General features: G+C 40.6%; 2 protein-coding genes across 7 annotated transcripts in view; one reads left to right on the forward strand and one right to left on the reverse strand.

Annotated features, from left to right (window-relative positions):
• sppl3 (signal peptide peptidase 3) overlaps nt 1–21,718 on the reverse strand; it is a 91,399-nt gene that overhangs the window by 35,130 nt on the left and 34,551 nt on the right. The window contains exons 1-2 of one of the 3 annotated variants that reach the window (XM_061800726.1): nt 18,358–18,518; nt 15,080–15,177 (exon numbers count right to left, since the gene is read on the reverse strand). The exons of 1 other annotated variant lie outside the window; for it this stretch is intronic. In XM_061800726.1, the coding sequence (XP_061656710.1) occupies nt 15,080–15,177; nt 18,358–18,435 (176 nt within the window). In that variant the 5' untranslated portion in view covers nt 18,436–18,518. Of the gene's footprint in view, nt 1–15,079; nt 15,178–18,357; nt 18,519–21,718 lie in introns of those variants that run through there. One more of the 3 variants, XM_061800727.1, reaches the window with a different exon arrangement.
• Nucleotides 1–21,718, forward strand: part of gnaz (guanine nucleotide binding protein (G protein), alpha z polypeptide) — a 44,411-nt gene that overhangs the window by 3,134 nt on the left and 19,559 nt on the right. Inside the window, exon 1 of one of the 4 annotated variants that reach the window (XM_061800731.1) lies at nt 12,787–13,297. The exons of 2 other annotated variants lie outside the window; for them this stretch is intronic. The gene's annotated coding sequence lies outside the window, so the exon portion shown is untranslated. Of the gene's footprint in view, nt 1–12,786; nt 13,298–21,718 lie in introns of those variants that run through there. One more of the 4 variants, XM_061800733.1, reaches the window with a different exon arrangement.

Here is a 21,718-nt window from a genome sequence, read left to right on the forward strand (position 1 = left end):
TGTGGATTCGGCAGCTCATTTTTATTGGCGAAGAATGGTCCTGGCATCCCATGTCAGCGGCTGCACGTCCTGGTCTGACAAGGCCTCATGAAATGCTTCATTTCTCAGCCTGATTTAAAGCACCTGATGACATTTGTGAACTGATTAAATGGCCAGGCAGAATATACTGTCAGTATTGTTGCAGCTCTGACAGCGCTTCAAACCTTCAGATCATGTGGGTTGTGCGCAGAGGAAAGCATTGAACCCTCAAGTTATCTTTGAATGAAGTCATTAGAGAGGGCTGAAAAACAATCAGGCATGTGTGCAGTCACTGATGAAATTATGATTCAACTGCTCTAACATTTACTCCGCGTCAATAAGTTCTTGTTCCCTATTCATGGTGAAAGCAGAGTGCAAGGTTTAACACACATACCGATAATAAGGTTGAATTTGAGCACACCGATTATCCAGTAGAGTGTGGTGTGTGCTAAAAGTGATTTTTCCTTTCCAAAATATAATGTCAAATCTTAGGTCATACTTACTATGCCAAATCCTCAAGTACATGGTCACCACCGAGTTTGGATTAAAGAATCTATGATGTGTCACAAAACAATTAAAATTTTGAAACATGTCACTCTCTAAATGTTATTACCACAATATAAATGACATACAGATCGCACGTACGCTACTAGTTAGTTCTCGTATTCCTTCATGTCATGTACTTCTACTACTTATCTCTTCTTTTTTTGTACAGTATTTTCTGGCAGTCTCGTCGTTCTACGGTTCCGTGATGCCTCGTACGAATCAGTTTTGATCCTCTGATATTGATAGTATCTGTTTTGGGGGAGGAGACTCCTACTTGTCGGACAAAATATTGTACGTGAATGAGGTGAGCTATGTTGGACATCTGAAGTACACCGCACACTAAAAGAGCAGTTAAAACACATTTGACGATTTTTTTCCTCATCACGTGTGGGGTCTCTCCCAATGTGAAAGTCAGTTAATATATATATATATATATATATATATATATATATATAATATACGTGTGCCATGCTTTACTATCAACTAAAATAAGGGCCCGACACACTTGATTGCTTTGACATAAACACTTACCCCTGTGTATGTTTTTGTAACCTTCATGATCGCTGTTTATGATTCAATATTTCTGCAAGAATTACTTGCAGGGTCGAGAATAAGTTACCATGGGAATTGTGAATTCAGACCACCCCTACCACATACATCAATTTAAAACAAGAGACAGACGTGCATAAAGCGCATGCATTCATAAGGTAAACTATGAGATTCATGGACTGGCTCATTAATAATTCATAGTGCAGTTAATTTTAACTTGATGTTACTCTGATTAAATGAAGGATGCTGGATACAGAGCCATTCACGGTCATGATTACTTTGCATTAGTTGATGCATATCTTTGGCTTGTGTTTGCAATTTCTCTACCTGTCTTTTTAACCTCTGTCAGAGCTGGTTGTTTTAAAAACATGCACTTAATGGGCACAACATTAGATACTCCTCCACATAGATGTGATCATGATATCAAAGAGAAGAGCTGTATTTATTAGAGATGAAAGGGGACTTTCGTGAAAATTCCTGAAAACACAAATCTGAGCACTAAAGGGATCCGGGGGCATGCCCCCCCGAGAAATTTGTTAAAAAATGGATGGCTGTGGTGCATGTTGGCGATATCTGTGAACAAAATTCAGACAAAAATTGAAAGTAAAATTTATAAGTCCTGACCAAAAAAAAAAACAAATTCGGCAGAAGTTCACCAAGGGCCAAGCCCAGATTTTTTTGCCCCCATCCCCCTATCACTGCATAGCACAAAATCACATTTGTCATTAAAATATGGCATCTTATCTCAAGACAAATGAATTAATTGAACTATTCAGTAAAAAGACATCTAAAACTGTCCTTTTCCCCACATAATACATATTATAGTATAGCTATAGAATATACACAAAAATATATCCTAGAATTTCTACACCATACAGCAAAACATGTTAAAGAAGTTGATCTGTAGTAATTACTATTAACGTTTAAGTCTCAAACTTGTTACGTTGCATTGTACTGATACACTCGACCACATTGCTCACTATATTCGATATAGATCTAGTAATACTAATAGTATATTCAGTTGCCTTTAATATAATGTAGTGTGTGTATATAAACACACACAAAGTCACATTTGAAAAATGTACGGGTGTGGTCAGTCATGCTCGCAGATAAAAGTTGCGGGTGTGATTAGGGATGGCCTTAAAATAACTTACTGGATTAATATAACCTAACTGTAAATTAAAAACAAAATAAACAAATACATAACTAAAATAAAAAACTAAAATATAAAACTCAGAAATGATAATTTCCAATTTCACCTGATATTAGTACAACATGATATAAAACGGTATTTAAAAATTTTTCATCAATAAAAATTATTGATCTGACAAACTATCTGAAGAAAAGTTAAATGCACTGGCCTGTCAAGGAATAAACACGAACGGTCTATACTCACAATGTATTGAAAATGCTGAAAGTTTAGTTCAACATAATTGGCGTTCATGACAACAAGCCAGCGATACATTGGAAGAAACATTCCTGTTGGCAATCGTGACGTATTGTTTGGGGGGAGGTACGCACCACGTGACTGCTGTAAATAGGAGGCGGGCTTGCTAGAACACATCTTTATGTGCATGCACTCGACGTATTGACCACACCTGAATCAACCGACGAGGTGGATGATAGTCTAATGTTTTTTTTTTTGGTTTCTTTTATACACCATCACACTGCCTCGCGATGGACGCAATGAGCACCCCTGGTGTAACTGAATTTCCTTTGACATGCCTCATTATGCTGATGACTGTCGACGTAAATGCGCTCACATTACGTGAAGCAGTTCTGAACATGTGCTTTCATACTTGCTCCATACATGCTCGGTACGGTGAACTTGTTTCCTGTTTCCGGGTGAATAACGGTTGTTTTGGAGCAGACTTGTTTAGTTAACAACGTTTATTAAATAAACACGTAAATTAAAGTCAAGACCACAGAAAATAAGCGAGGTCTTGAGAGAATGCGAGGGCAGGGGTGTTACTGTTACTAGTGTTAGTGCCTCAACATGGCTAAGCTGTGAAAGCAAACAACGAAGTCAAACGGATGTCCGCTCAATGTTGTCAACTAATATCCGGATTAATTTGAGGCAATTTTTCCTCAATTTTCTGGAGCAATTTTCATGAAAATTTAAAAATCCAGAATTCCGGGAAAATCCAGAGGACTTTCATCACTGATTTATACATGTATATGTATGCATGTACTTCTTCTTCTTCTTTTCCTTTCGGCTTGTCCCGTTAGTGGTCGCCACAGCGTGTCAACTTTTTCCATCTAAGACTATCTCGTGCATCTTCTTCTTTAACGCCCACTGTCCCCATGTCCTCCCTCACAACATCCATCAACCTTTTCTTTGGTCTTCCTCTCGCTCTTTTGCCTGGCAGCTCCATCCTCAGCACCCTTCTACCAATATACTCACTCTCTTGCCTCTGAACATGTCCAAACCATCGAAGTCTGCTCTCTCTAACCTTGTCTCCAAAACATCCAACTTTGGCTGTCCCTCTAATGAGCTCGTTTCTAATCCTATCCAACCCGTTCACTCCAAGCGAGAACCTCAGCATCTTCATTTCTGCTACCTCAAGTTCTGCTTCCTGTTGTATCTTCAGTGCCACCGTCTCTAATCCGTACATCATGGCCGGCCTCACCACTGTTTTATAAGCTTTGCCCTTCATCCTAGCGGAGACTCTTCTGTCGCATAGAACACCAGACACCTTCCGCCAACTGTTCCACCCCGCTTGGACCCGTTTCTTCACTTCTTTACCACACTGCCCATTGCTCTTTAATATGTATGCATGTAGACAGGCTTTATAAACTAGAAATGCTTGCAACATACAGTAATGCATTTGTATGGCAACAAGGGTAATGATGGTCCAAACACAGGATAAAAGTTTCAATATTTCTGAATATTATTGCATTTATTTTTCTGCCTGTGATTGTTTTTCTTAAACCTTTGAGTAAAACATTTTAATCTGACATATTATGCAAAATTTAGTCAGTGTTTGCTTACAAATAACCACTCTTCTCTGACCATAACATAATAAAAACAGAATACTAATTTCAAGTAATGGAAGGACACAATCGGTCCTCAGCTATTAAGTCAAAGCCAAAAGGTAAAATGAGATGCTCTGAGTTTTGTTGGATGCACAGCTCGTGTTAGCTAACAGCACCGGCTTCTGATAATGGCACATACTTGATTGCAGTTGCGCACTGAAGTTATCCACTCATTTTACTTTGTCCATATGTTCCATATGCAGTGTTGTGTACTCAACTGCCACGGTGACACCTCCATGAATGACAAAAACTTTTCCAGTTTTTATTGTAATTTCTTTTCCCACGCACTTGGCTCTGCTCTTACAAGTAGAAGCCAGTCAAGTCATAAGTGGTGATGGTAATGAAGGTCACTGACGCAAAAGTCAATGGGTCGGGGGAGACATTCGCTGGTGTGCACGTGCTAATTTCAGCGAGACATAAAATTGGGTGTAAATGTTTACAACAATTCTAGATCCTTGATGGGGTATTTGGATGAAAACTAGTCCCGCATGTGTTCTTAAGACACCTGGGAAATATTTTAAACTGTAAAAATAAATGAGTCAAGATTATTTACAGAAAAGGGGTTATTGTATCATCAGCTGGTGCTCCAGTAACCTTTCATTATATTACGGATTTAGTTTCACCAAAAGAAAAAAAAAATGCTGAAAATTCACCACATCACAGCATTTCTTTTTCTTTTCCTTTTTTTTTAATATTGTGGTTGTAAGATAGCCCAAGTCATTGAAATACACTATCAGAAATAAAAGTAAAATGTACTGTGCTGTACATTAAAGTACAAAAGCTCAGTTGGGCTGATAATTAAAATTGCCATCTTCAGTGCATGGAGGTGAGCAGAGAGATTGTTTTTCACATTTTTGTAAACTTATTGATAGATCAGAAATAAATAACTAATCACCTCATTGTGTATCTTTGTGAGATGTAAGAATACGTCATGTGTTATGGTGCTTAAACAAGGCTCGTCATGGTTGGAAGTTCAGAAGATAGTTAGCAATTACAGCAGTAATCTTACAGAAAAGATAAAACTCCTTAACCCGTTTAAGGCTGAAATATTAAAGGGGTTGATTTGGCTGCATATTTAATTTTATTAACAATCATTATTTATTAGGCCGCTAACTTAGCATTTGTTACATGGAATCTTTCATAACTTAACGTTGTGTAAAATACACTTAACAGCAACAGAAAGTTACCTTGACATTCCTCAAGGACCATCTACACATTATACGACCAAGGCCTTTAGTGAAAATAGTAAAAAAAAAAAATCAAAAACACTTTTTGTCATTGTTGTTTCTGGAGCAGTTGGCAATGGGAGTCCACTACTTTCTACATGCCAAACTGTGGCGATGTCTTGGATTTGCAGGACACCCTACGATGGGGCCTCGGGTGAGCTGGGGATCACACACAGCCCGAATGAGAGAACGGTGACGACCGCATCAGAGCACTCCGGAAAGAGGAAACTGGAGGACACGGGCCAGGGTCCAGAAATATGGACCCCAGCCCCAGACCTGGAGAGGGCAAGGACCCGAGAGCGGGGCCAGTGGGCACCTCTGCCACCCAGGAACAGGAATTTGTTGTGAATTTTTTTTGCCAATAAATTGCACCCAGCTTCTCCAAAATGCAAGATAGCTGCAAATATATCTCAGGTTAATATAAAAAAATGCAGCCAACTTTTTCTCTCTTATGAGCACAGGTGCTGGCTATTGTTACCAGGGCATTTATATATGTCGCAATTCCCTTCTCATTAAAACACACATCTCGACATATAATCGTGTATCTCCCACCAACTGCATCGCAGGCTTCGCTCCTCCAGCCACTGTGATGTTACCACCCACCGTGCACAAATCACAGGAACGGCATAACTCGAATAACAATGATAATTGGAACATGGAAATAAAAAAAAAATGCTGAAGGTGCCCGAATTTAATAGAATAACTCTTTATAGGGCATTCATGAAAATGCTTCCAAATTCATATTTTGCACCTTTTTCCTCTTTTCATCATGTTTTTTTCTTGATACAATTGTCTCTTCGTGCCCATCTTTAGTTGTTTTGGGTTGGTTTTCAAAGAGAACAAAAGTACATACAGTGCCTTGTGAAAGTACTCGGCCCCCTTAAACTTTTCATTTCAGGCTTCCAACATAAAGATATAAAATTTTCATTTTTTGTCAAGAATCAACAACAAGTGGGACGTGAAGTGGAACAAAATTTATTGGACATTTTGTACTTTTTTAACAAATAAAAACCTGAAAAGTGGGGCGTGAAATATTATTTGGCCCCCTTTGTATTAATACTTTGTAGGGCCATCTTTTGGTGCAATTACAGCTGCAAGTCGCTTGGGGTATGTGTCTCTCAGTTTTGCACATCGAGAGACTGAAATTCTTGCCCATTCTTCCTTGCAAAACACCTCGAGCTCAGTGAGGTTGAATGGAGAGCGTTTGTGAACAGCAGTCTTCAGCTCTGCCTACAGATTCTCGATTGGATTCAGGTCTGGACATTAACTTGGTGATTCTAACAACTGGATGCGTTTATTTGTGAACCATTCCATTGTAGATTTGGCTTTATGTTTTGGATCACTGTTCTGTTTGAAGATAAATCTCTGTCCCAGTCTCAGGTCTTTTGTAGACTCCAACAGGTCCTGTATTTGGCTCCATTCAACTTCCTATCAAGTTTAACCATCTTTCTGTCCCTGCTGAAGAAAAGCAGGCCCAAACCATGAGGCTGGCACCACCATGTTTGAAAGTGGGCATGCTGTGTTCAGGGTGATGAGCTGTGTTGCTTTTATGCCAAACATATCGTTTTGCATTGTGGCCAAAAAGTTTGATTTTGTTATCATTTGACCAGAGCACCTTCTTCCACATGTTTGATATGTCTCCCAGGCTGCTTGTGGCAAACTTTAAAAACGAGACTTTTTATGGATGTCTTTGAGAAATGGCTTTCTTCTTGGCACTCTTCCATAAAGGCCAGATTTGTGCAGTGTACGACTGTTGTCTTTTGGACAGAGTCTCCCACCTCAGGTGTAGATCTTTGCAGTTCATCCAGAGTGATCATGGGCCTCTTGGCTGATCAGTCTTCACCTTCTTCGAGGTGAAAGTTTAGAGGGACGGCTGGATCTTGTTAGATTTACAGTGGTCTGATACTCCTTCCATTTTAATTTTAATATGATTGCTTGCACAGTGCTCCTTGAGATGTTTAAAGCTAAGGAAATCTTTTTCTTTCCGAATCCGGCTTGAAACTTCTCCACAACAGTATCTCAGACCTGCCTCGTGTGTTCTTTGGTCTTCATGAGGCTCTCTGCACTTTAAACAGAACCCTGAGACTATCACAGAGCAGGGGCATATATATGGATCATCATCAGTCAATATTGGATCATTCAGAGATCCTCACTGAACGTCTGGTTTGAGTTTGCTGCACTGAAAGTAAAGGGGCCGAATAATATTGCACGCCCCATTTTTCAGTTTTTTGTGTTAAAAAAAATACATTTCGTTCCACTTCACAATTGTGTTCCACTTGTTGTTGATTCTTGACAAAAAATGAAAATTTTATGTTGGAAGCCTGAATGTGGCGAAAGGTTGAAAAGTTAAAGACGGCCGAATACTTTCACAAGGCACTGTACAGGCAAGAGCACATAACATGATCAATAATTAAACTTGACAAAGCAATTCTTTCTTTTTATAAATACATACAAAAACGGCATTGTATTCTGTTCAAACAATGTAAAGTCTGCAACATTCAAACAACAAACAGAATATTTCCGGTTTAGATCTGAAGTAATACTGCTGGCGTGAGCCTCTGGACAGCACCTGCACCCTTGACAAAAGCTCAGGAATGGACACCCACAGAGGTCCCACCGCAAGTCTTGGAGGAAGACCCAATAGACCATGATCCTGATTTGCAAAGCCTCTTCTCCGATACAGCTGATTCTGGAGCTAGCGCCAACACTCCATCCGCCCTAGCTGCATCTGACCCCACTCACTTGTTATTAAAAAAAAACAAAAAAGATATGAAGTTTGTGCTTTTGATCACATTCACTTCTTAATTTGTTCATTCTAATAAGAGCACCGCATCATATTGGGAGACGTCTAATATTTGATCTCTCTACTGTAGTAAGTAAGTTGTGTATTTAAAAGGCTTGGTGGATCACTACATAGAGATTCACTACCCTCCGGGGGTATATCCCTGCTGCCTATGCAATGTCAGGGGGGTCCACACCTCTTTGATGACCCTCTCTCACCCCCCACCTCTGGACTCCAGGATTCTGTGGGATCCGAGTGTGCAGACACTGTTAGCGTGCCTGATATGAGGGCCTGATCAAAGATGGTTCATTCTGCCTGACCGATTTCCACAGGATTAGGGATTAGGGCAACAGGAAACTGGGAGAGGCCCACAGACAATTCTCGAGGGACAAAAAAAAATGGATGATGAAGGAAAGTGAAAACTGGTGGATAAAGAGAGGGGTCATGAGGCACTGGCAGATAATATTTTTGGAAAGGAATTCAAGACTAAAGGCCTGTCAATGTAGGGCTGTAGAAAAGAGTCCCCAGTACTTTCCTAAAAATATAATCCAATCCAAATCAATGCCACCCTACAATAAATAGAACATCCAAATTAATCTAGAATGGGTGGATGGACAGTGACAATCCTGTAAAGGAGGTCTTGAAGCTCATGTGCTTTTAGTCTTGCCATAGAGAGATGGCATTAAATTGTGAATTTTTCAAATCGGTGGCAAATCCATCAGGCGAGCAGCAATCAGACTCATCTGGGAGGGAAAGGGGGAAAGTGATGCGAGCAGGAAAAGAGAATTACCATAGTCAACAAGATTAAGCAGGGGAAGTTGTGTTTTACGGTCACCAAATAAGAGACCATTTGGAAATGAATATGAGAGAAAGCAACGAGCAGCTGCCTCTGATTAACAATAAACCAATAAAAATGTTTCAAAGGCCACATTCAAATAATTTTCAAATTGTTCAGTATCATTGTGTACACTAGTGATAAGTGAATCCAAGACGAAACTCCCACACAATGGCCGCAGCATTAGGCAGGGTAAGTAAAATAATCTTGAAATTCATCCTGAAATATTCAGGGAGTTAGTGAAAGGAAGCCAGGAACAGAGTTATGGGGACCCTCTTACGTACTCAGTTAAGAGGCCCGCAGCAGCATTTTGAGTAAACGGAGAAGTTTAAGAGAGAACTGGCTGACTTCAAAATAAAGTGCATTCCAGTAATTCAACCGAGATGTAATAAAGTCATGGATTACTGTGTCCAAGTGCACTTGTACAAGAAAGAGTTTAGTTCACCTTTGCCAGCTGTCTAATAAGAAAGACGCTGGATTTGATTCCAGCACTACTTTGCCGAAACAAGAAGTTCTAAACCATTGTCTTTGTATATACGTTGAATTCCCCATGTCCACAAGTGATGATTGACAAATTAAAAAAAAAAAAGTATATACTGTGGTGCCTTAAGATATGAGTAACTGGATATGAGCGCTTAAGGGATGCAGTGAATTCAACTCAACCCATTGAATGGCAGTAAAGAAGAATTGTTCACTGTCAGCCAAACTGCTGCAAGTGAAAAATTCTTCTTTAATGCCACCCCCAGTTGAGGTTTATTGTCAAACTAAATACAGCATAGAGTTTGTGCACGTGACGTCACCATTTTCACGGCGCCATATTGTCGATCAAAAAGAGCTGCTTGACAATGTGGGGGACATTGAACCAGAGCAGAATATTCACACTGCCTGAGACTTGTTGTGCTGTTGATTGTTACAACAGACAAGACAGGTATTGAACTGGAATACCAGCTGAAAAGATGAGAAAATATTGATGGATTTCGACAACTAAACGTGATGGATGGTGCCCAACCAAATACACATGACTGTGTAACGATCACTTCATTTCAGGGAGGAATTATTCTTATCAATCTCAAATTCTCAAGACGTATTTTTCTGCAAAGTTGGATCATTTGAGAACAACACGTTAAAAAACAAACAAACCAAAAGACAGGGAGTCATCTCCAACATACATAGACGCGTGTTGCAGCCACACGTTAAACTTAGGTAATCCTCTCCCCGACAGACATTTTTTTTTTCTAATATGCCGATGCGTATTTAAAAAAAAAAAAAATAAATCGTCGGTCACACAGAGGTTTACGTAGGTTAACGTGTGGCCGCAACACGCTTCCGTGTATGGGGGCTGAGGCCTATCCCAGCGTTTTATTTTCTTTTTTTAAATACACATTGGACTCATTTGAGAACAATGCATATTTAGAAAAAAAACGTCTGTCATGGAAAGGTTTACCGCAGTTGTGGCCGCAACACGCTTCATGTACGGAGGAGCCGACTTGCTGTCCCCCCCAATCATAGTCAATGAATGCGAGTTTGTGTAAAACCAGGGGTCATTTATTTAAATATTGATATTTGTATTGAAAAAATCCAAGTGGGTCCATTACTATGTGGGATTTATTCTTGATTAAGAACAGATACAGCAACAAAGTATTTGTCTCTAGACTTTTCTACACTTTCAAACTTTTCCGTGTAAATCTCGACGACTTACTTACCAGATACATGTGTAGATCCAGTTGTCCAAGACAAGCGGAAGTGGGTTCACAGTCCAATTTCTTATTGGCGAAAACATCGACTTCTGCATTGAATGTGGGTCCTCTAATGCCAAGTGTCTCTCATTTTTCCACGAACCATCATTTATTATCACCTTCTAAATGTTTAACAGTATTGGACAAAACTCTGGGGGTCGTGCTATAAGACATATTTTCGTGCCGTCTCCAACCAACTTAGCATTGAAGAATGATTTGCTAGACCATCAATATGGTCAGTCATGTAACTTCGGTGTTCATTTCCATATAATCTGATCAATAACTAATAAAAAAATTTAATCCAGCAATGTTTTATGCCACTATGATTTTATCGGGGAAAATGTCTCCTATGGTGAAACATTTCTACTTAAATTCAAAAAGATATTGATGATATAAAATAGACATTACTGCTCAAGGAAAACCTTACTGACAAAGTAAATCATGATGGCCCATTGAAAACCACTTTTTTTAGTGGTAAAGACAACCGTTCATAATTATAAAGATTTGAACAGCTTGAAAAACAAAATCACGCGAGCTGAAAACATGTTGCAAATAATGTTTCGTCATTTTATACACCAAATAGAAAAGCCATTTTTCATTAAAAAAAGTTTTTTTTTAAAATTACATTTTTTTTCTCTTCGAAATGATTATGACTTTTTGATGGATAACAACTGACCATAATTCAAATACACAATCCATCCATTTTCTGAGCTGCTTATCCTCACGGAGATCACAGGAGTGCTGGAGCCTATCCCAACTAACTTTGGGCAGGAAGCGGGGTCGCCCAGAACCACTTGCCAGCCAATCACAGGGCACATAGAAAGAAACAACTGGACGCACTCACAATCACACCTGAGTGCAACTTAGAGTCCACAATTAATAATTCAACCAGTAAAATACTAATAAAACTGATTGATTTTCAGCAGGAAATTCAATGGGCCATCTCTTTACAGTTATTGATCAAATGATTTTAAAATAACCCACAACAGAAGGAAAATGACATGTATTAAAACAACCACATAGCTTTGCCTTAGCTAACAAAAATGCAAATTGCCAAAGACGTGTTAATATCTCACAATGTTATAACCCTTTAAATAATGTATACAATGGACCGATACACATGGGCAATACAACAATACTCACAGGTAAATATTCATTATCCTCTGTCCAGAATAACAAAAATTACAAAATTAGTTCATATTAGCAAGCGGCAGGGTACAACCTCAACTGGTTACCAGCCAATCACACAAGGGGAACATGGAGACAGACAACAGTAGGACTCACAATCACACCTAGGGGCAATTTAGAGTGTCCCATTAATGCATTTTTTTGGGTTTTGGGAGGAAACCGGAATGCCCAGAGAAAACCCACGCAAGCGTGGGGAGAATATGCAAACTCCACACAAGCGGGGCTGGGATTTGAACCCCGGTCCTCAGAACTGTGAGGCTAATGCCCTAACCATTTACTCTACCGTGCTGCATGTGCTCTTGCATTACCGATTAATTATCCGATAACTTGTGATACTGAGCTTGGTGTCCAGGAAATTATATTACACCGCACACCCTCAGCTAGCCGACCAAGGATTTTCCTCTCTCTGCCTCCTTTTCTGTCTTCTGGACACAAGGGAGTTTGTGTGACTTCACAAATGAAAATCTACAACACATGTTGACAACATCTGTACGGGTTTAGCATCACAAAATGCTGTTTGCTTCCAGGAGGTTAAGCAACAATTGGAGGAAGACCATTTAAAAAAAAAAAAAAAAAAGAACAACCCATTCACACCCTGTGGAACACCGTCTCATTTGCCCGGGGTTCTGTCCGTTCCTGCTGTTAACCAATGGCAATAAACGAAGCGGGCTCACTTTCACGGAGACAGTTGGCACGGAAACAGCACATTACACCATCGTTCAAACCTCCTCCTACTGTGCTGTCGTCATTACTCTCCTCCCTCCCTCTCTCTCTCTCTCTCTCTTAGCGAGTATGTTTTTTCTGTCATTAATGAAATCACAAGCGATGCAAGCCTTAAACACAAAGACACAGACATACACTTATGCGCACACTGTAGCATGTCCATTAAAATCAGGAGTTGCTCATATTCCTTCATGGATGATCCAGTTTTCATCACTATTGCATAAAATAAAGATAAAGTAGAGGCTCCATTTTCCTCTCCTTTTTCCATTCTCTCTGTAACGCCCATGATTTAATCCTGACCATTTCCCTCTTCTCTCGCTCATGCTAAGCCTTCCCTGCTGCTGACTCCTCCCTCCATTTCTAGCCTGGACTCTCTCTCTTACACACACACACAAACACACGCCCTCCACCCCCATCGCTGCAGTGTCTCAACTGCCTTGGAGCAAACGGGAAAGGATACAGACGTGTAAAAGGTATAGAAAAGATAGACAGACACATACGTGTATGTGCGTGTTTGGGAGTGTGTGTCATTGGGAGTATGAGGAAGACATGAAAATGAAGAAGCGTGATTAAAAGGGTGGATTGATCAGAGGCGTTCTCTGCGTGCAAGGGCTCATCTGCAGTATCTTTTGTAAATGGATGCTGACTTGTCAACACGGTAAGGATAACTACTACTCAGACCGCTATTTTTCTTTCTTTTCGTGAGCTCCATAGCAAGTCCTGTTTTGGGACACAGTAGAACAAATACGGGACACCTGTGTGTGTTTTGAGTGTTTTTTCCTGCACATAACAAAAAAGGTGATGTTCACACCGATGGCATCAAGGCAGCCAGCTTGTCCGGCCCCCTCCTCCACCCTGCTAGCTTTGTGCCAGTGGGCAGTGCTATCATGCCTTGCTATTTGACTCATCATCAAAGAGCATCCTCTGTCCGGAAGGATGCTTCGCTACATCCAAGTGCATAAATCTAGGAGCTATTTTATGTAGGACAAGGGTGTGTGTGTGTCTGTCCGGGCCATTGGGGTTGGAAATATGTGCAGAGTAGAAGCACCACATGATCAGGTGTTGGCTTCAGAAGACGCTGGATGGGGATGTACGGTTGCACGGAGAAAAAAAAATTCCTTTTGAGCGTTGTGCTGCAGGCGCCGGGACAGATTGTAGGAGCACCGTGGGATTGAGGTTGTCCGCTGCTTTACGTCGGCATTAAATCGACATTAGCCATTGTTGAGTTGCTTTGTGGATTCTAATGGCAGGGAGTGGGGAAAAAAACAACATGATTTTTCTGTCTTCGCAGCCTTTCATATCACAAATATAATTGTCATCTTTTTGTACTGTATGCTAGTGCTCCATGTCTGAGAGACAAGGATCCATTGAGGAGGGGTGGAGGGGCCCGGGGTGGTGGCGGTGGCATTGGTGGTGGGTTAACACTAAGGAGGCAGATGGGGCAGAGGGGCGGAGGTTGTGATGGTGCAGAGAAAGAAAGAAAAAAAGAATTTGGATTGACTTGCATGTAAAAAAATAAACGTTATCGGAATCCTGGCTGCATAGTGTGAGAGCGTACACAGACGGGCCTCAAATGGAATTAAGCAAAAAATGGTAGATAAACTACTGTGCTTCTATAATGGATCAGGAAGATTGGCTTGCTTAAATACCTATAATGTGTGGTTTGGGTTTGTCTGTGAAGTCTGAGAAAGAATACGAATATTGATCAGTTTCAGTCTTAACACGGGCTTTTATGGGTGGCTATTCTTAATCAAGTCCCTGTTCAAGGTGTTTTACAAGTCAGATTTTGCAGCTTTTTCGCTAGGTTTGTTATCCAAAATGTGAAACTCATCATTTCATTTAGTCCTTACACTTGGCATGTATCACATCTGATTAATTCAATCTATACAAATAACATGAGCAACGTAGCTATTGCTTTCCACAAAAGAGATGGAAGAAAGCTGCGTCTGCTATTTGAAGCTTGAGGACGTCCCCCCATGTCAATTACTGGGAGCAGGCAACACTGTGGGAAATAATACCAGGTGGATCTGACTATAGTATTTCCACCTTTTTACCCACAGGCTACTCAGTGCTTAGAACACAACAGGAGGCTAAGGTTAAGCTCACTCTGACAAAAGCTCCGGTCAAGCTTGCAAGCTGCAGTAATATCTGGTAATATCTTTCCCCACCAAACAATTTACTTTTACACTTGTAACGTCTGATGCAGCAGGAAAGGATGGATGAGGTCCAAGTTGATAAACAGTAGCCTACAATAGCAGTGTGTGAAGTAAGTAAAGCTCAAAATCCTTAGACCAGCTTATATGTCCATGCAAATGCATTGGGAACATTGGATTTAACTCTAAATCAAAACATTTACAGAAATGTACAAGATTCTTGATGATTTCTAAGAGTTAGGATTAAATTAGGATGTTAAAACTAGTAGTGCCCCCCGAAGCCTCACCTTATCGTGGTGAAGGGGTTTGTGTGTCCCACTTGTCCAAGAAGCTTAGTTGTCTGGGGCTTTACGTCCATGGGAGGGGCACCAATGGCAAACAGGTCCTAAGTGAGGGACCACATAAAGTATGGTTCAGCGACTCTCTATGAGGAATAAAATAAATGGATGTAGATTTCCCTTGCCTGAATATGGGCACTAGAGCAGCCCTCTGGAGCTAGGCCCAGAGGGGTGCTCCCAGAACCCATCAGGTAGAACTGATGGGGCCTGGCTGGGCACAGCCCAAAAGTGTAACATGGATCACCCTTCCCATGGGCTCATCACCTGTGGGAGAGGGCCAGGGGTGTGCAGTGAGCTAGCTGGCTTCCATGGGTAAGAGCCTTGATGGTGTGATTCCTGGCTACAGAAGCTAACAACGTTATTGTCAAGAACCAAAAAAAAAGTTTGAAAATGTTTGACAGTTTCACATTTTATCTGAATTTAGCGTGACGTTGTGCTTTGGTCATGGTGACATTGGTGACTTACATTACTCATAACAGGTGAGACCTTTTCATGAGCTATGAAGAATTAGTGTGCTTCGTAGTACAAACTCCGCTGCCAAAGATGAAAGGCTTGGAATTATTTTTTACTTGTATTTAACAATCCAGCCATGCCGTGCGCACACTGCCAGTGCTCTATGTACAATACACAACAGATATAAGCATCATCACATGACCACCGCATTAATGCACAGCATTCAACATGGCTGCCATGTAGGCATAGGAGGTATCCATTTTGAAATTGGATCAAGTAATATTGTATGTCGGTGACCCTGAAATACATCAGTCCCATTCTCTCCCAGCATTGCGCCTTGGCAAGTGTAAAGAGGCCACTTCTGGAACTAACAGACTTTGTCAATGGCAAATTGAAACAAATTTTGGACACATTGTTCAGGTTCGTTATATCGGATATCTGTAGTACCGCTGCTGGTTATATTGAGGTTCCACTGTATTGGAAACATCCTAGTATCATGATACTTACACTACCAAGTTTGACGTTGCACTCTTGGCTAACTCTGTGTTGTTTGCAACATGTGGCAGATTGTCTGAGGCCTCTGCACCCATAAGAAACTTGCTTTTATCAGCCCACAAAATGTGGCACCTTTCCCTTTAGGCCAGCCAGTGTCTTCTTCGGCAAATTTAAACCTCAGACGTCAGATTATTTTCTTTGTTTGTTTCAAAATTCAAACTTAGCAGAGAAATTCTTGCAGAAAGCTGTGGCGACCCCTAAAGCTGAAGGGAAAAGAAGGAGCTTGGCTTAACATAGGCATGTTCAAGAAATGCAGGAGAATGGTGGAAGGTAGTCCAGTGGTCTTGGAGTTTGCCAATAAGTCACTCAACTCGATACAACACTGATGTGTAGCAGTTCTCATAAAAATTGGCTACCAACAAAACGTTTCTTTAGTAATTCACAGGAAAGCTACTAAATTACGTGTTCCTTCACTAATTGGGACTTTTTTCTTATATTGACTTGGAACACCAGTCTTCCCAATGTAAAAATAAAATAAGACCCACACTTCTATTATTCTGAAGCCAACAGGACTTTACATAGGTTAGTCCCAGGCTTGCCTGAGTGAGTTTTTAACAAATGATAAAACATATCTAGGTCTGGACCCACAGAAGGATTTTCATCACTTTTGCTTGCTGAATATGTCCTCATTCAGATCAACTCACGGCATATATATGAAATATGAAGCCTCTTCGCAACTGTGCCAATGACAAATGCTTGCTCTTGTTGCCACACTATGCTGCCAGTCAAACAGGTTGTGTGCAAACAAAACGAGAGCAATTGTGACAAAAACTTATGCTGAGATGACCTTCTTCCACCTCTTTTTGTTACTTGCTTCATTCAACATAGTCAAACTTGAATTAAAATGGAGAGCAATACCGTGCATGTTTATGCTCATGCGCTGGGCCACCAGAGTCCCTGTGGGACGTTAACGCCACCAAGTCAACAAAAATGCTAAAATACTCCTAAACTGCTAAAATAGTACCATTTACATTACCTTCAGTGTCACAAGATGGGACAAAAATATTGCAGTATTGCAATGTTTTATTTCAGCCCCGTATTTATATGCAATCATAATCAATATTATGGTTGTACAATGTACAATTTTGATCGTATATGACATAAATGTCAGAAATGTACTGTCATCTCTGTTTATTTAAATTCCCAACAAAAACTCATTATTATTATTTTTTTTTACAAATTCATACAGCAACAACTACAAAGTCATACAGCGACAGTTGCAAAAACAAGATATTAGATAGATGGGTACAAAATCAGTTCCTGTCATGTTTTATTTTTAAACAATATTTCCATGAGACATGGCTTTGCCCTGAGGACAAAAACAGTGAATAGGCTTTTTTTTTAGTTAATAATAGACCAAGAGGTCGATAACTAGCGGCCCGCGGGCCATAATAGGCTCACCGGCAATTATATTTGGGCTGCCAGCTGATGTTTGTCAAGGCTCAATAATGAGCCGGGCTGTTAAAGCACAACAACAGGGGACAAAAAGGCTGCTACAGTGCTCACTTCACTTGCTTGAGTATTTCAGCACCTGATTGGCCAACCCAAAGGACACCCAAGTGACCACAAATGGTGTGTCGTCGTTCAGTATGGAAGTAATGTCGATAAAACAGCAGCTGCGTCGGCTGGAATTGTTTACGAGGGGTGCACATTAATGACCTGCAAAAAAAAAAAAAAAATGTGGTGACAACTAATGGGTACTACAGGACACATCTTCGTCACTTTGAACATAATTTGCCTGTCTGAACGTCGCAGTGACCCTCGTGGGACAGGAGCAAAAGACGCTATGTGAGTGTACGTTGAGAAACCTAACTCTCCAATACTTAGAGGGTACTGTGCGCTAGGCTGGAGGCCCGGGCTTTTAGCTCAACGGTCAGTTCCCTCAACTTTCAACCGGTGACGATGTGACCATTGCGGTTGCAACCTAGTAGACCCCCACTCTACGCAAGCCATATCCAGGCTGCAACCCCGTTGCAGGTGAGACAAGTTATCTTGGCATTTACAGTATAAACACAGAGAGAGTCTTCTTCCCACCTTTCTTTGTACTTCCTACAACGCTCGAAATGTTTCTCGATTTCAGAACTGAAAAACAAGTTCATTGGATTTCGACAAGATTGACAGGTATATTTATAGGTTATTAATCCTGGTTAGGTACGACAACAGCACATCCAATTCGCTCATGCAGGCATTGGTGTAAGCAGGACTAATAAATAACTTACGGGCTTGTGTTGAATCAAACCCAGTCTTAGGGCGTGGGCTTGGTTTGGGTGTGCCTTTGGTGTTGTGTAAAACAACATTAGCTTGACCTGCTTCTTTCGTTCTCCTTTGACCTCACTCTCTTTCCCTCATTTATGCCCATGGCTACGTACAGCGACCCGTCTGTTTCCTCCCACCAAAGGCCAACAAATGAACGGGCTTTCACTTACAGCAGTCAAATATGAGAGGGCAGAGCGGTGGGACAAACAGAGCAACTTTGTATTCCATTGCACACAAATAACAGTGGTCATATGACAACAAGGAGGCAGTGGAGAGGAAGCGGAGGAGGGGTTGTGGTGGGTTTATGAGGGAGTGCTATGGTCTGCAACTCACGGGTGAGGAATATCACTTTGCAGTGAGAGCAATCAAAAATATGTTTGCATCTATCTTTTTCTATGACACACACATCTTGTAAAACTATGAAGACAATATAGGGAGTCTCAAAAGGTTGAAGATAAGTCATTCCATGGACAAACGGCCAATTTAACCCAGTTTTTAACAAGCTAGCCGGTTTTCTGGAGAAAATTCACATCAACTAAACAGTCATACAAAATCAAAACTAAGTTAAGAATAGTTTATCCATCCATTCATTCTCTACTCCACTTATCCTGTTCAGGATTGCGGGGAGCTGGAACCTATCCCAGCTGACTTCGGGTAAATGGCCGTTTACACCTTGGGCTGGTTGCCAGTCAATCGGAGGGCACATACTGAGACAGATAAACATTCACACTTGCATTCACATTACCACTAAGTGGATACTGAACCCATGCTCCCTGCACACAAGTCAAACAAATGAACCACCACTCACAATTGTTTAAAGTACAACATAACTACAATAAAATGCTCAATAATAATGTTTTGATGAAGAAGTGATGCAAAGAAGCAAAAGTCCAAGCATGCAAATTAACAGTAATTTTTGGGTCGGTTTTGTCACACTTTATGGTGTAATTTGCTCCTAAAAATTTGGCGTTGAATTATGGATTGCCTGACGGAGTTCAATATTTTTCTGCTGTGGTTGTGTAGAAAAGTCAGACATGTATCAGATAAACATGGAATAACAAGTAAAAACTTACCGTCATTGTTATAAACGACTTTTGTGTTAGCTGCAAGATAATACTTTGTGCTGCATGGGATCCTTGGCAGCAAAGATAAAAAAAATTCCAAAAATGTCTATGGTTTGAAGGAACCTGAAAGAGACTATTTTCTGCTGCAGACAAAGCGTTAGCATATCTGTCATGACCCAAATCAATACCGCACCTGAAGGAAGTTTATATGAATGTAGAAATTTAGCTGGCAGAAATGTTGATTGCCACGTTATTAAGTACAATGATCTTCAAGAGTGTGAGGAAAGGTCAATCTTCCAGGGACTTCTGGAGATGCAACAGTTCCAACATGCGACATTTCAAAGTTCTGAACGGCATCCAAATAACCAGCTTGCGCAGCGTTGCAAGAACACAGGGCCAGCCATGCGACACACGCTCAGGCCCTACCGTAGTTACTGCTTTTCATTGGCTGGTTTTATGTGCTTCGCCTACATCTTCATATAAATAGTTACAGTAATTATGATTAAGACTAGTGATAAACAGCGATGCATTTCAATTTATCAACAGATTTGAGTTTTGTCACAATAGGAACGGAAAACTGCTGTTGTTGTGGTCCAACTAAGAGGCAGACATTCAATGGACATGCGGGTGTCCACCTTGTGCACCATCCTTTTGCATCTGACCGCCTGCTTGTAGACGCAGCCTGTGCACAAACATGCCATTGTCAACATTGGCTGGCCTTGTGACTGAGTGTGACCCGTCGGATTGGCGCAAGGTGAACACAGCCACTGAGCATCAACAACGTTAAACACGACATTATCACAAAAAGAGAGCTGGCCCCTGCCACCACCATGCTGTCTCCGCCTTTAAATGGGCCCACTGTTTTGCGGGAAGAACAGCGAGAACACTGCCCTCCATTGTTTTCCAGAATGAATGAGTTTCATCCTCACGTCTGCGTACAGTATACAGGCATCCGTCTCTGAAGTCTGCCTTCAGTCTTGCATAATGGACACGACATTGGGTACATGCACACAATATACAGTATGTCCATCCAAGAACTGTATTCAGAATTCAAAGTTTACCAAAATAAAAACTGCTTGGTTTAGACTACTCCTCTGAACAATAGATCATTGTTACGATTGTGGCTCTGATATTCGATTCACCTGTGAGTGTACACTTTGACGTTATACAGCACTACAAACTACAACAAAAATAAACAAAGTGAAATTAATACTTCTCCGACAGCGTCATCCAAAATATCTGTTGGATTGGATCTCATTAGAGGTGTTCCAAATGTTATGAACAGCAGCATACTGTTTAGCATCAGCTGTTAGAGTAACATTAGTAAATAATACTTTGATTTTAAAAGACTTTCACGTTCTGTGCAAATATATTTGGCACTGCTACTGAGGTCATATATAATGAGTATCACCCATTGGTGAGCAGACCGTCACCAAGGCTGAACAAATACCATTGCCGTGGCATTTTTGTGTTTGTTTTTAGTGATCAGGCAATTGTAGTTTCAATTTCTTGAACAAACAAGTCATTCTTGATTGTTGAAAACATTGGGGAAATTTTTATTGCAATTCTTGTGTAATCCTGCTGCATGTGTCCTCATAATTATCGTTCCTTAGTAATCGTTTGTCACAACAAAAAGGTCATCGTAAGGTCGATTTGTGACTAGAGAACGGGAAACACGTGGGCTCACTTTATTTTCGAATGAATTTACAGACGAGTAGATCATTTGCACTGGACTTATAAAATGAGGCGGCACAGTGGACGACTGGTGAGACCATCTGCCTCAGAGTTCTGAGAACTTGGATTCCCTTTATTGTCTGTTTATTCTTCCTAGCTTTGCTGTGGCCTTCTTTCAGAAAACCTATTCAGTAAGATTGTAACGCTACATCTATTAGGATACTGATTTTCATTTGAGAGCCAAGTCAAATTTCCATATGGAACATATTGGGTAAGTCAGTGGTTCTTAAACTTTACCCTAAAATATTATTTGGGTCTAAAAGTACCACCTGAATAACCAATATGAAAATACAGCAGTGTTGTAGGGCAAAAAAAAAAAAAAAAAAGGACTACTACTGTAACATAAAGCATTGTTTGAACATTAACACTGCACTTGAATATGGAAAAATAAAAACTGTACTTAAAAAAATATTCAGTTTAAATGTAATAATAGTAGAACAGTAGCTAGTAATAGAAGAATAGAATGCGACTGCATGAGATGCTTTGGAGCCCAATTAAGTGTGTCCTCCATGCAGCTTTTAGAAAG

Source organism: Syngnathoides biaculeatus, chromosome 17 (assembly GCF_019802595.1).
Source record: "Syngnathoides biaculeatus isolate LvHL_M chromosome 17, ASM1980259v1, whole genome shotgun sequence".
NCBI lineage: Eukaryota > Metazoa > Chordata > Actinopteri > Syngnathiformes > Syngnathidae > Syngnathoides > Syngnathoides biaculeatus.